The sequence below is a fragment of the Aythya fuligula genome, chromosome 2 (assembly GCF_009819795.1).
Source record: "Aythya fuligula isolate bAytFul2 chromosome 2, bAytFul2.pri, whole genome shotgun sequence".
Taxonomy (NCBI): domain Eukaryota; kingdom Metazoa; phylum Chordata; class Aves; order Anseriformes; family Anatidae; genus Aythya; species Aythya fuligula.
In genome coordinates this window covers 8,871,506-8,886,330 of record NC_045560.1, presented here as the reverse complement: position 1 = coordinate 8,886,330, position 14,825 = coordinate 8,871,506, and the positions used below count along the sequence as shown (strand labels likewise).

The window sequence follows — 14,825 nt, the reverse complement described above, 5'->3', positions numbered from 1 at the left end:
TCCAAAGCAGAATTCAGCAAGCACACTGTGGCACTAGCAGCAGTGCCACTCACCAGGTTTTGGTTATTTAAGGGGGTAAACTTGAACCCAGACTTGCAGCTGAGCGTTTTGCCATGTGCCAGCCACATCCCTTGTTACCTCTGAACTGACTTATGCAGTTAACAGTAAAAAATTAAACTAGTCTACAAGAAACACGTTCCTGACCTATAAAAACATATTTTGAATTCATATGAATAACAATTAGTGCAAGAATTCTGTTTTTCCATTAAAATGAAGTCTGCTCATAAAGGAATCCAGATACAGAGACTAATTTTTCAGGACAGATTGGTTACCTGCTAATACTACAAGTAAAAGCTACAACATTTGAAGATCAATAAAATACTTCTCATTTCACAGCACTCCTAAGGCAGCTACAAGACACTATGAAACCTCTGTGCAGCTACACATCCTCCATCAGGAATATATAATTACAAAAATAGAAAATTATTAACATTTCTTGCCAGTGCAATAGCCAAAGCTACTGAAAAACCACCTTAAATATCTTTATAAGTAATCTCAGTCAGTCTTTGAAGCTGAGGATTGACAAAAGGGCACAGAAGGGTAAGAACAGCATAGTCCTGATGCCGCAATTGTTCTTACCTGGCTACCTGCAGGTACTACCTGCACAATGGAGCTGCAAGCTGTCAATTTGCATGTCCCACTTTTCAGGTGTTCAACACCTGCAGAAAACTGGTGCTTCTCGGTTCTTGAAAGAGAAGCTTAGAACTTGCTGACAATCCAAGAACACAGCAAACACGACAGACTGCCTAAAATCCCAGTATCTGTCCTACAGTTTACTATTCCATTTCTGCATGTTGGTGCTATGTTTCTCTGCCTCCCTTCATCTCCCCTCTCTGACACTGGAATTAAGTGACATAAAAGCTCAAGTTACAATTGCATCAGACGTTCTTACAAGATGCTACTTCTGCCCTATTACTGCCTCAGGAGATCAGCAGAGCCCCAGATGATCAGGAAAACCTCTTACTTGGCATACTTTCCTAACATTCCCTGAAGTCTTTGTATGGTATTAAATGTGCACACTGTGTATTAGCAAGGAAAATTAAGATAACCATCCTCTCATCCAATGCAATCTAAAGCATTGGATGTGCCTAAAACAGTCACCCTATCCATCCTTTGCTGTCAGGGATGGAAAAAGCTGGGTTAATGGAAAAAACAGAGCTCTTATTCCAAGCCTCCTTTCCATCCATGCCTGAAGCAACTTCACAGGTTTACAAGCGTGAAAGGGCTGACACTGGCTGTTAGTTGGTCTGCAGGAATGAACGTTCACTGACTACCATATACGTAGTCAGAAATAATGCCACTGCACTGCAAAGCAACAGCTCTCCTTCCTTTAACCAGAGGGGATCCAAATCCTGCAGAACCATCCTGGGCATGTTGCCAGTTGGAAAGTTTTCTCTTATTTCACCAAGAACAGGACAAGCAGGATTTTTTTTTCCTGCTATTTTCCACACTACAATCCTGAATTCATGTTAGTTTGGAAAGCAATGTTCAGTCATTGCAGCAAGTACCTATCACTATTCATTCAAAACACTGTTAAACAGCTTAAAAGTCACACGTGAGGAAAGCAAACACCCAGGAACACTGCTAGGCTTCCTACAAGACCGTGTCTGAGTCTCTCAACCTCTTTAGCACACACTGGAGGACACTGAGTAGAAACAATGTTAGAAGGAAGAATGGGTTGCCCCAAACAAAACTGCTTCAGAGAGTGATGCTGATTACGCTCTGGGAAGGGATGAGAGCATCCTGGTCAAAGTCAGCCTCAATGACCTTACACACATATGTACATTTCACTCTTCAAAATGAAGACTAAAATTATTTTCCTTCTCATTTTACACAAAAGTTCTCAAACTTTTAATGGCAGTGTCTTCAAATCAGAGCCACTGTATACAGTTTTGCACACTGTTCCACTGTACCAAATGAAAACTTTGAACTTGGAAAAAAACATCCAACCCAAAACATAATCCCCATGAATTCATGACAGTAAGCACCATTACATAGACAGCACATATCTGACCACAGAAGTACATTATAAACACTTGGTTGGAAGACAAAGGAATATGCTTGATGTGTTAATGTAATTTTATATTTCGCCCCACAACATGCTGCTAAACAAAACTGTGTACCTGTCAACAATTTTGCTCACACACAAAATTGAAGGTTTAGAACCTCGGAGACAGGCTACAAAAGTGAAGACTCCTGCAGGGAACCAAACTCATTCTCCATGAAAACCCCAAGCTCTTTACATTGCTATCCATCACCATGCAGCAAAGCACAGACAGCTCAGTTATGAGGTGGGCTGTTTATCCCATTGCAGAGCATTGTGCCACACATGCAAAGACCTAGGAGAAAAAAATAGCATGGAAGAGGGTTCTGGAGGGAGGAGAGCAAGGAAATGTCTTCATTGAAAACATCAGATGTTTGACTAGAAAGGAAGTTAGAGAAAGAGGAAGAGATCATCGTTCCCTCTCTAGTCTCTTCCAAAGCACACCCAGGGATTCCCATGATAAGGGATTATCCCTGCTTCTCCCTGGTTGTGAGCTTGTGTGCATTGTCACCAACACACGTTGGGCCAGGCTGGATGCAGCCCTGTCCCCCCTTGGCCACCAGCTCCTGCCTGAGCCAGCCCTGAACAAAGGTCTCTGCTGCTACACCTGCCTTGGGCAGCTCCTTGTGAGCACAGCAGTTCAGGTGCTTCAGAACCCCGGAATCCCTGTTGTTCTGGGTAACGCACAGATTTACAACATGAATCACATCCCACAACAGCCATAAAAAAATACACATTCACATATATATGCACATGTGCCATCTGAATTGGGAGGGGTAGTAACTCTTCTCCCAATTTATTTTTTCTCCCCATTATCCAGACTTATAACGTGGTTACATCTTGGTCTTTTGCACATAGCGCAACAGGGTAACAGTGAAACCACCCACCTTAATTTCCTAGTCCTGCCTGAAATCTCAGCCACTAGGTATCAGCAAACGTAAACTAAGCGGAACATAACAGGAAATAATTGCACATACATGAACCATTGTTATCAGCTTGCAAGGGAGTCTGCCTAAGTGTAGGGTTTTGTTTGCTTTTTTGTTTTTAATTAGCTACAGAGAGAACAATTCAGTTTGGCAATGCCAAAGTCTTTTCTTTTTCTTCGTATTTCTTTATGAGCAGATCCACAGCCTAATTACAACACCAACTCGACAACAATTCAATCACCTCCACTGAAAGTTACACGTTTCTCGTCAAAAATGATAAACTCAGCACCTCTAGAAAAATCAATTGCATGGATGTCCTACAACCCCTCTCCTTTAAATTCCTTATAGCACTGCTGTATCTTGGATAACAGAATATTTAGGAAAAATCTCAGCTACATTTATGCGAATACACTGTATTTTTGCATGGTTTTACCAGCACACACTCGCTCTAATCTTGACTGTACAGTTCTCTCACATGCACACATTTAATGCAGTGAATCAGCAATTATTTTTCTAGTGTCTCTAAGTGTCAAGATTAATTTCACTATCCCTGGTAATAAAATGGTTTCAAATGACATCTTTAATCAGCAAGTAAGAATGCACTCCTCCAATAGAGACAAGCTGTCACAAAAGGTCACCAAAATGTGACAGGATGGAAATTACGTTTGTAACTTCAACTGAAATGTTAATTTCTCTATAAGTGTTTTCCCAACTATGTTCAGATTTTAAAGTAAGGAGATGTAGCTCTCCAATGAAGTTTCATTTTTAAACCAGTAGTGTCTAAAAACCTATTCTGTAATCTCAAAAGCTGATATTTATAGGCAAGGTATTTTTGCTGTTTAACTTTCCACCAGGCAATAGGTCATCTGGTCTCTTATCAAGAAAATAACATAGGAAACTAGGCTAAATAGAAATCTTTTCACGACAGCAAGGTTTTTGCAAGGACCAGCTAGAAAAGCTGTTTACAGATTCACCTACATTTGCATCACCTTTTACATCAAAGCAACATCCCTGATCACCCTCAGAAGTCAGTCTTGTTCTGATCACTGTTCTAATAACATCCGAGCTCTGTGGTACAGTTTCTCATTGCCTAGTCTCGTTTTTACGTTACGCTGCTGAGTAAACCCATAGATATATGAAAATGCGTGGAACTGTCATTTACCTTGTAATTACATGCTGAGATTTAGCTATTCCAACACGTTTTTAAATGATCCTGTTTTGTAAGACCACCAGCACCTTTTGTATAAACAGGATAAAGTCTGTACGTGGCATGTACAAACAGTTTTATGGTTGATAACACATTTTGAATGCATCTCCACTAAAATATCCCTTGCCCATATAGATTATTTTTGTGTCTGAACCGTTCTAGATGGTTCCCTTCAGGCTTATTTTAGTCAGTATCAATACCTGCTTATAAAAAAAAAAAAAGTCAACTGAAGGCCTACAATACACACTTTGCCTGAAACTGCAAGAACTATACAATAAATATAAAAACGAGATTTAAAAGACCTTGATTCAAAGTAATGCGCTGATGTGTCTCAGAGCACAACAGGAATACTGCTGTGAAAGGCTGGTTCAGCCTTTGCAGCTGACTCCTTGCTGCTCATGAATAAGTCCTCATAGCCACACCACCTTTATTCTAGAGGTAAGGCTCCTCATTTTTCACATGTACAGTAAAAGCCCAAACTGTGCAAGCAAATTAGAGGAGGAGGAAGAGAAGCAACTCAGAGAAAAATCCTTAGAAATGATGCCCATTTTAAGGCAAACCTTTTCAGGGAAAGGGAAAATTTGATCAGGACAGGTCCTGGCAATCTAGATAGGTGCTCCAGGAATGTAATTTCAAAATGCCCTGTTGCCCCCAAAGGCACTGTCTCACCGGGAAAGAAAGCAGAAGCACCCAGCTACCAAGTATGGGCTGCATGGGACCCATCTTACAGAAATCACGTGTGAGGAACTCACGCCTACAGCCAGGCAAAGCTTAAAAATATCATCAAAAGCTATCTTCTCCCAGTGATATCTGGCAATTAGCCAAAACTAAGTGACAATGTGCCTTCATTACCAGTTCATACCTTGCATACCTTGATTCTCTTCAAAAGATCTGACCTTTTAATTTGATACTTCGGCTCAACACCGAAACTATGAGAATAGCACACCCTTCTAAAAGCAAATCTTAACTTCTATTCATCTCACTATCACCATTTTAACTTGATTTTTTTTTTTTTTTGAGCATTACCACACCACTGTAAGCACATCATGAAGGGCAACATGGGTATCCTCAGTAGGACAAGTACATGTCAGAGAGTTTTAAAAACTCCAGGATCAAGTAAATACTCAAGTACCCAAGACACACAACCGGTCTTGAACTCTCAGATGGTCTTGAGCTCTCAAAAAAACAAACCAGTACTGTGCTATTTACAAACTAAAACAGGGCAGTTGCAAGATAGTTCAATATCTACTGCGTCTTCTGGAAATAAGTGTCAAATTCATTAGTCACAGAGCTTATGTTACACTACTCCCATATGAAGTAAACCTACTCTTTTAGATGCTACCTAATAGAATCAAGTCAGTAGGAGACACTCCCACAGTTCCACGTTAGAAAACCTGAAAGGAGAACACAGGGTTCTATATTTTTCTAACACCATAAGCACATTTGCAGATCAGCAAGTTGCAACTTCTCTAGGCCAATCCAACAGGGGGAACACGATAGGTTTGTAACACACTCACATTCCTAAGTGGAAAAATTGAAAAAATACAGGTATTTTACAGTGGAACAAAAGTAACAAGATCTGTGTTACAAAGTGAAAATCTTCCAGGCAATAAAGTCTAAAGGAATTCCTTAAATTGCATTCCACCACAATAAGCAGTGAAACAAAGATCAGACAGCTGCTGTTTCAAAACATGAAAGCTTTTAAAGACACCACACAACCGCCAGTGAACAAACACTGTGCTAGTTTTCAAAATACTGTAAGCTTTAACATTACCACCAAGGAGACAGACACTACAAATGACTTTGGACAATTTGTGTATAGGCCAGTCTAAGTTATAAAAAGGGTATTCTATCTTTTGCCATCGAACTCATTCCTAGAAGTTCTAGAAAGCCTCTTTTAGCTTATTTTATTATAGCTCTTCACCATAGTCCACAGAATCTCACCTAAAGTTTCTGGAATGTTTCTCCTTTCTCTTGTCACATCTGAGAGCCTAATTATCGTTCCTTCTTTCCGTTCAGTTTTGAAACGTAATCGTCCAGACTCTTCATCATCATCCTCCTCTTCATCAGATTCCTCTTTTGTCTGGTCTTGAAGTTCCAGAGATTCAATAGCTGCCTGAATCACAAAATACAGAGGATATGCAAACTGAAAAATCTACTTTCTTGTGATCAGTGAGATTCAGAAGACAATGCATTTTTAAATGCCCCTTTGTACAAATTTTACTGGTATTATGTATTATAGAAACTCAATGAATATTAAAGCTTTAGCAACTTAAATATACATATACAATTTATTATATGTTCTGCATCTGTGTAACATCTACTAGAAAAGCTTACTTTGACACAACAGTCTAGGGCAGGGGTAATCTGCAATCAGGACCGCCACCTGATTAGCAGCTGCTTTTGCACACAGAGTGACATTCCACCACTGAATTGACTAAGATGCAAGCCTGGGACACAACCCAATTCACGTAATCCAAACACTAAATCATTTTTTTTTTAATTTGCTAAAAACTGCCAGTAGTATGTTGTAGAAAAAAATACAGATCCTCACATTTCTCAATTTTATTCCTCCAGGTACACATAATTGTACTTGTCTTCACTTTTTCCACTCCTTGACTATTTCCCAGTTTTAATTCAGCAAATGATGAAGAGGAAAGGATTGCATAAAATTTGAATATACTAAACTTGTATATTGGAATGCTATTCCCTTGTCCTCATTTACTTTCCAATTCTCTCTGTAACAGAGAACATTTATTCAAATGAAAATTCCCAAATGAAAATGGATTCCTCACCTTCAAATTAAAATATATAAATAAATGTCATTGCCCTGTGCTGGCAAGATAAAATTAATGCTCCGAATGTTACACAAGTTATATTTGATTTCTAGAATTGAAAATTAGAAATGTTCTAATACAGTATGATTTTCCATAAAATATTTGGTTACTGTAGATTTGGCTTTTTTTTTGTAGAAGCCTACTTGCTCATTTCTTAGAGCCTGCACATGCAATCTAATTCTTCGTAAAGCTGCTAAATAGATCAGAACTTCTATGTTGCTTGAGGACAGTTAAAAAGTGAGTGAAATGTAACACGCAAGAAATGGTTTAATCTTCTAATTAACCAGATCAGTGCAGTAATTTATATGAAAAAGGCAAAGCGTGTCAGTCATGTAGACAGATACTAAGTCAAACACCAAGAAAGAGAATAAATAGTAGAATAATAGAAGAGACTGCAGATTTCCTCACAAAAACACAGGAAACAAGATATAGGAAGAGAGAGGATCTGGCAAGACAGTTTCAGCTTTAGAAGACAGCAAACTAAGAACTCAAGCTCAAAGCTTCGGCAGCTTCTACCTGGTAAAGACATAATCTGTGTGCTTAGTTACTGGGTTTAATGGGCTACTGATTCCACCTTGTTTTCAACCTGCCATCTCTTTATCTCAGATTGTATTGTATCCATTCTAAGCACATATCCAAGCATTGTACTTCCTGACTGTAAAAACGTTTAAAGATATAGCTAACATAATAGCCTAAGTTTACACAAAGCTTTAAGCATTATATCTGTTAGAGATATTTTATAAACACACTTTACCATCAAATAGCACAGTTAAAAACAACAGATAGGATCGCAGGCAAAGAAAATCCTTCAAGACTGAAAGAAATGCAAGCCTCAAAAGCAAACCCAAATTGAGAACAACTGGTCTGATTAACATATCCATGGAAAATCAAAGCACCTCAGAGGAAAGGCAGTTGAAACTTGTGGAACAAAGGAATCATGTTAGAAAGGGAAGATATGTTAACTTTGTTTAATAAAAACAAACAACAATTAAAAAGGGGGATAGAGTGTGTTAGAATTTTACTTTCAAAAGAGAGACTCCCAGAAGGGAAAGGAGTAGCAAAACCTCCATCAAATCTGTTTTATGATATTTTAAAACACAATTTTACTGTTCTGATGCTCATCTTTAAGGATTCTCCCTTTAGGATCTCAATTTGGGAGTCTGAATCGAAGCAGCTGTTTCATGACACAAGCTCTCACTGCTCTGAGCCTCTTGCTTTTACTTTAGAACATAAACCCCAGACACATCCATTTCCTACCTTTGTGCCTCTTTAAAGCTGTGCTGGGATTACACTTTTTACTCATCAAAGCCAGGTCTCAGTTACATAATTTCATCGATGAGTGCAAAACATACTCATGCAAGGCTCTATGTGCAGCTCAGACTACCGAATGGTCAATGTGGTCTGCACTGTCCTGAGAAATCTTGACGTGGTCTAATGAAATGCTACAGAAAATACCTGTGGAAACTGCTGCCTTTCACTATTTATTTATTCTGGAGGAAAAAAAAACATTCTGAAAAAAAAATGCAAGTTGTTACAGAGTACATGGTAACTTCTTTCCTGTTCAACATTAAGAAAATCTTGATTCAACTTCTCTACACCAGTGTAATTTTATTCTTCTTAGCCACTTATATCAATTCTGTAGTCTTTTGGGTGTTATCTGACATTATTCACCAGCATAATGCTCATACCACCTATAACCAAACAACAGCCACGCAGGCGTTAAATATCAAAGACAAAAAAATCAAAGGAGCTAACAAAAAAACAAGCACCAAGGAAAGGCAACGTTGAGAATGCTAACTGACCCATGTCCAAGTCTGATTATACGTATTATTGAGGGATTTATATTAGCTACGATGGAGACACAAACATGTCTGACAGCCAACCATATGTTCTCTACATATAGCTACAGGAAAGGTTATCTGAGCTGTGTAGGAGCATACACCCTTCCCCTGTGATTTGTACAATAGTTGTAGCATGCAAGACTTCTTTTGATCATCTTTTCTATCCTTCAGCAAAACAGGATGAGTTATTTTCCCAATATTACAGTATATAGATATATAGAAATACAGACAAAATTCATTCAGGAAAGGACACGAGCACAGGCACAGAATTAATAGTACTTAAAGGATTCTATTTAATACTAGCTAATCATGAATATCTCTGCATATACATCAACAGTCCTTGAACAGCCACTTGAGGTCACTGGACTAGTCAGCCAAGGCTTCTTAGCAGCTCTTCTCAAAGGGAGCTTAACATTTCCCATTATGGCACCTTGTACTAAGCTATCAAAGAGCTTTACTGATTTTTCATTATGAGGAAAAAACAATGACCTTTCCCCTATCACAAGGTCAAAGTTTTCTGCCACACTCATTAGATAATTATGCCATAAATCCCAGTTATTCACCAGAACTCCCCATGCTGGGTTACGATCTGCTACAGAGCAAGAATGAGTGCTCCTGCCCAAACAGTTTACTATGCAGCTGCAGGACTGATAACAGACATAGAAAGCCCAAGGAAAGCAGGAGAAAATGCTAATCAGTGTGATAAATGCTGATCTTAGCACAGGATCCTAAGCATGGGATTGGAAAGCTTTTGCCAGAGTGCTAAAATGCACAAACCAGGCTGAGTGTCATAAGGTTAAACCAGATCCCTTCCACATGGAACATCACAAATGAGAAACAAAGAACTTCTATGAAATCGTTGGCCTATGGTAGCCTCCGATTTTTTGCTAACACCGAGGCAGCAGCAGTTGTTCAGTCCTAAAAGATCAAGAGATAACAGAGCAGGTAAGATAACGTTACATCTATTCCAAGGAAAAGTCCATTTCACAGATGCAAAATGGGAATAAAAAACAAATCAAAGAGTTCCTAAATATTTTTCTGAATGTTTAAAATTGGACTGTTCTGTTTTAAGCTGTTTCATCATTTACTTCCAGGCTGAAAGATCTTCAAACTTGAACAAAAGAACTAAAATGCATGAGTTTTGGTTAAACATAGATGGAATAATCTTATGACAAATGCACACATTGGCTTTTTTTGTCTACATTTTATCAAAAAAAAAAAAAAAAAACAAAAACCAAGTGTGCAGGATTTCTTCATGAAATATGTTCCTGATCAAAGTCCTCGTCATTTCTTACCAGCACAAGCCAAGACATGGTTTAAATTTATACAATGAGAACCCCCCCACCATCATAGACTTCACAGAAGATTAGATCCAATATTAAAATGACAAAGAAATCGCGAATTTGATTTTAGGTGGTCACATTTTTTTGAATATATCATAGAAATAATTAGTGATATCATTCTCCTGAAAGTATTTTGGACATAACTCATGTAACTGACAGGTTTACCAAATCTATTTGCTGCTGAAACATCTTGATATTGAGATTTTCTTTGTACCTTATAAAGGCAAAAACATTTTCTAAAGCACTACTAGGGTTTTCAAGGAAGCTCCACGAAGACTGTTATTAATACATAATCCAAGTTCTAAGCACCTTTTCAAATGAAATATCAAGTGAAAAACGATGCCCTGAAACCGATCTAGACAAGGATAAACTTTTCCTGTCCCTCCCTCCCACCTGAGTACCCCTAATAGGTCTCTCTCCCTTTCCTGCTTCATCAGTTTCCCCCATCAAGTTCCAATCCTGTGGCCAGTCAGCTTTTCCCTTGACTTAAAAAAAAATTTCTTCATGCAGTATAGTCAGATGCTCTATTTTTGTAATGTGGAAACTGCTTAAAATACAACACTGCAGAACACTTTTCTCTATCAGCTCTCTCTCCATTATTCAGATGCCAAATCTGCATCCAAAAAGTACCAATGCTGTCTATTTGTACCTCATCTACTACAGCTTTATTCTTGCCCGTATTTTCTGCAGGAGAATGCCAACGATTACCCTTGTTTACAAGCTGTGAATGTTATGAGATTTAATGAAGAGTCCGTGTTATGTAACATTCAAATAAAAGCAATTGGCATTGGAGGCCTAAGGGTCACATACAAGAGTGCATGCTTTGCAAAGGTTCTCTTTGTGGTATCCTCATCGGAAGATTCCAACTGAGAGCCTAAAGACAAGGGTAAATACGATACATCTGGAATAACAGAGGCATTAAAAGATAGTACTATTTTGGAAATAAAACAACTGTGGAAATCTGCAAACCGTAAGAATGAAGTCAGAATGGAGATCAACGGAATAAAGATGCAGCCAGCACCTTGACATTATATAATGAACAAGTTCTCTAAAAGTTCTATTAACTAAGTCAATTAAAAATGTGTTAGTGGTGCATTTCAAATGAAAGGAATTTAACTCTGAATTAGACAAATTTAGACAACATTTATTACAGAACTGACTAGTTTATAGTCTAAAAATGAAGCTGTGTTTTTTTGAAGCAGTCAGTTTGACAGAACAGCTATGTACTTAATTTTACATAATGTACCATGCTCCCAGCATCTCATACAGCCTGTGGCTGCAGACAGAACAAGTGCATCAGACTGCTTATAAAACACCAGGAAGAAACCATTTACCAGTGAATGGACAAAAAAAAATAGATCTCTAAATGCTGTAAAGTTTTTTGGAAGGGTAATTTAATTTTTAAAAAATAAACTACATTTAAGGTATATTTGGTATATAGACTGTCATGACTGCACAGAAGAGTGAACAATATAGCTGGGTTCCTTTCAAGGTGTCTCTGTTCCTCTACCAAAAGATGCTGGTTTATTATCATTTTGATGCAACTAAAGAATCTCACAGCACACCCATCTGTTAGAACCTTACAGAAAAATGCTGCTTTGTCTTTGAGGAATTAATTTTCTGATGAGCTCAGGCTCCAAAGAGGGAACACACTCTGACTACACTTCTCAGCAGGTATTACACTCAATCCTATTTAATTAAGAACTGGATAAAAGTAATATGAAAACAGATTCCTGGTGGGGAAAGGAAAAAAAATCCCTTTGCAATCCACACCAAAAGCCTGCTGCAAATTACTAACAGGTATGATACCATTGTTTCAGACTATACCGAGTGAACATATACCTGACAGCTTTTGGCATAAGCTTTCTTCTTGCAAATGATGGAACTCATCTTCTTTCCCAATCAAAGAACTAAAATTAACTTCATAAGAAATTCTGTCCCAATACAACTTCTTTCAAAACAATCTGATCTTTGCCTTTCTGACATACAGAACGTTTTATGTTCACACTCCTCAAAATGGGATACCTGAGAGCTATACACACTTAACAGAAGTGAATTATCTGTCTGGAAAATGATGCACCGTAACCACCTGAGATTTTAACAGACAACCTAAATATGACGCAGTGTTACTATCATTCTCCTACTAAAAAGCATCCCTGAAGTTTCTAATGCTGAAGCCAAGATGAAATATTGTCACTATGAGCTCTCCCTTACAATTTTCAGCCCAAGGGGCACTTTTTTTTTTTTTCCCAAATATTTAAATACCTAACAATACACATGCTATCACCACTCATCCTACATAAAGAGTAATGCCACTAATAATCCAACATTGGCAAAGCTGCATCAGCTCTTACCCACCAATATTCACAATTCCAGAAATTCAAGTTCTGAAAAATCATTAATTTGATTGTCCATTAAATTCACCACATACCTCTTCTGATTCATTTGTCATTGTCTGGGGTTCTTCCAGCTCCTCATCAGCTGTATATTCTTGTTCTTCCATTGCTTGTTCATTATATGACTGCATGTAATCTTCATCCTAAAAGAATAATGCAGGAAGATGAAAAGACATAGGCAAACTTTACAGAAACACAAACCTGTCAAGAAAAGGTGTCTGTAAGCATTGGTATTGTTACCAGAACTGGAGAGAAGTATTGTATCTATCAACATTCTCAGTTGTAAGTGACAGATCATATAAAGTATAATTACCAGGGCTTTTAACTAGACCATTGCAATATTACCAAAATTATAACCAAAACATTTTCATATCCCAGCAATGTCATCATAAAGATCCTGTCTATTACTGCTTACCCCATCTACTTCTGTATTTCATATCCTTTGATTACAAATTCATATACCAAAAACTGCAGTAATTTCTTTCCAAAGGAAATATGAACCTATAGCACATCTATATTAATATCAGGTTTTAGCTCATCAAAAATGTAAATATTCTTACAAAATTCTGCAATTATTTGTGTTACATGCTGTACAATTCTGAGCAACTCTGTAAAATTCTCAACAATAAAGTAGAGAAAAAGTTTGCTGAGATTTTAAGGCATCTCACTGATCACATACAGTTTTAATTAAAATTGAATAATTTAGCTAGCAATTAAAGGCACCATGTGTTCACTAATACACAGTTTAAATTATACCAAATTATGCAGGTGACATTTTCTGAACTAACCTCCAATCTCTTTATTCAGGTTTAGACAGTTCTCACTTACAAAAAGGATGAACAAGCAGGACATCAATCACTTTGGGATATTAGCACCTTAAAGATGTCTTTAGCAGGTCAATAATCTTTTCACCTTCGAAGGACTTTATCAGATCTTGTCTAAAGCCTGGATAAAAGCTTTTGCATTAAGTACTTCTAACAATTGGCAGTGTATCTCCACCACACAAAGCTGTTTTCTTCCTTAAGGATACAATCCTCAAGGTCATGATTCTCAACTGCCTTCCAGCATGACAAAGGAGCATTACCTACCGCCAAACAAGCTGTCAACACAAACTTTGTCACAGCCTAGATAAAGAAACTGGCAGACAGTGATAATAGGTCTAATTTCCCCTACTCCCTAGGGATGTAAACAGATTTCAAATCAGTCTGAAACCCTATGCACATGAAGCAACGTTATCTTTGAAGATACAATAGAAAGAAACTCACTGGAAATTCATCTAGGGGTTCATTGATTTCAAGGTCTAGCACTTCATCATCTTCTCCAGGCTCTTCCCCATATTCTATTTGGTCTTCTGTCAGTTCAGGATCATTGCCTTCATAATGTCCTTCCTCTGCATACTCTGAAGCATACTCTTCAGGTGCTTCAGATTTGTAACCAATTTCATCTTCCCCTTGGTCGTACTCATGTTCTATTGATTCGTCATTGATGGTCTCAGAGAGTTCGTAGGATGTAAGTAAGCCAGACGTAGCATCGAGGCTAACTGTGACACCTTGGGAACTGTAGTATAGGGGAAAAAGATTCAAAGTTTGAAATATAACAGTCAAGTGCACTCACAAAGACTTCGCAAAACAAAGCCATCAGACATATTCTCTAAGTTGGTAGACAAAATTATACCTCACACACTATTTGACTCCATGCCATACTTTCATAATGCACACCGTCTTGCAGCTTATCACGAACTGCAGGCTATTTGACCAGGGGAATCAAACCAACCAGATGGTTTAACAGGTCAAACTGGCAAAAGTCCTGCTCAGTAACCAAAGCAGGCTGGATTTAATTTTAATTCCAAGACTAACAAAAAATCCACAAAATTACTGTAACTGCATCTGTTTTCCCAATCTCTCAAAATAAACTGGTAAATTAGTTTCTTATTAAATGCATTAATATTGCTCCTTCTTCATTACCTTGAATCCAAACTTATATTTTACGACAGATTTTATGTTCTACATAATGTAAAATATATAGTCAAATTTACAAATATATATGTATGCCTAAGACTTAAAATTAGTAACAGCACTGGCACAGACAATGAAAATAGCAATCAAAATGAAAAACAGAAAGGTTATTATCTGGAGAAAAAGCAGAACTCAGAATTTACTGTTTACAATAGC

The 14,825-nt window shown here is 37.7% G+C and overlaps 1 protein-coding gene across 5 annotated transcripts in view; it reads right to left on the bottom strand.

Moving 5' to 3' along the window:
- RBM33 (RNA binding motif protein 33) overlaps positions 1–14,825 on the bottom strand; it is a 99,547-nt gene that overhangs the window by 66,257 nt on the left and 18,465 nt on the right. For all 5 annotated transcript variants that reach the window (XM_032181036.1, XM_032181037.1, XM_032181039.1 and 2 more), the window contains exons 5-7: positions 13,920–14,211; positions 12,690–12,797; positions 6,182–6,353 (exon numbers count right to left, since the gene is read on the bottom strand). In XM_032181036.1, coding sequence (XP_032036927.1) covers positions 6,182–6,353; positions 12,690–12,797; positions 13,920–14,211 — 572 coding nt within the window. The remainder of the gene's footprint in view (positions 1–6,181; positions 6,354–12,689; positions 12,798–13,919; positions 14,212–14,825) is intronic.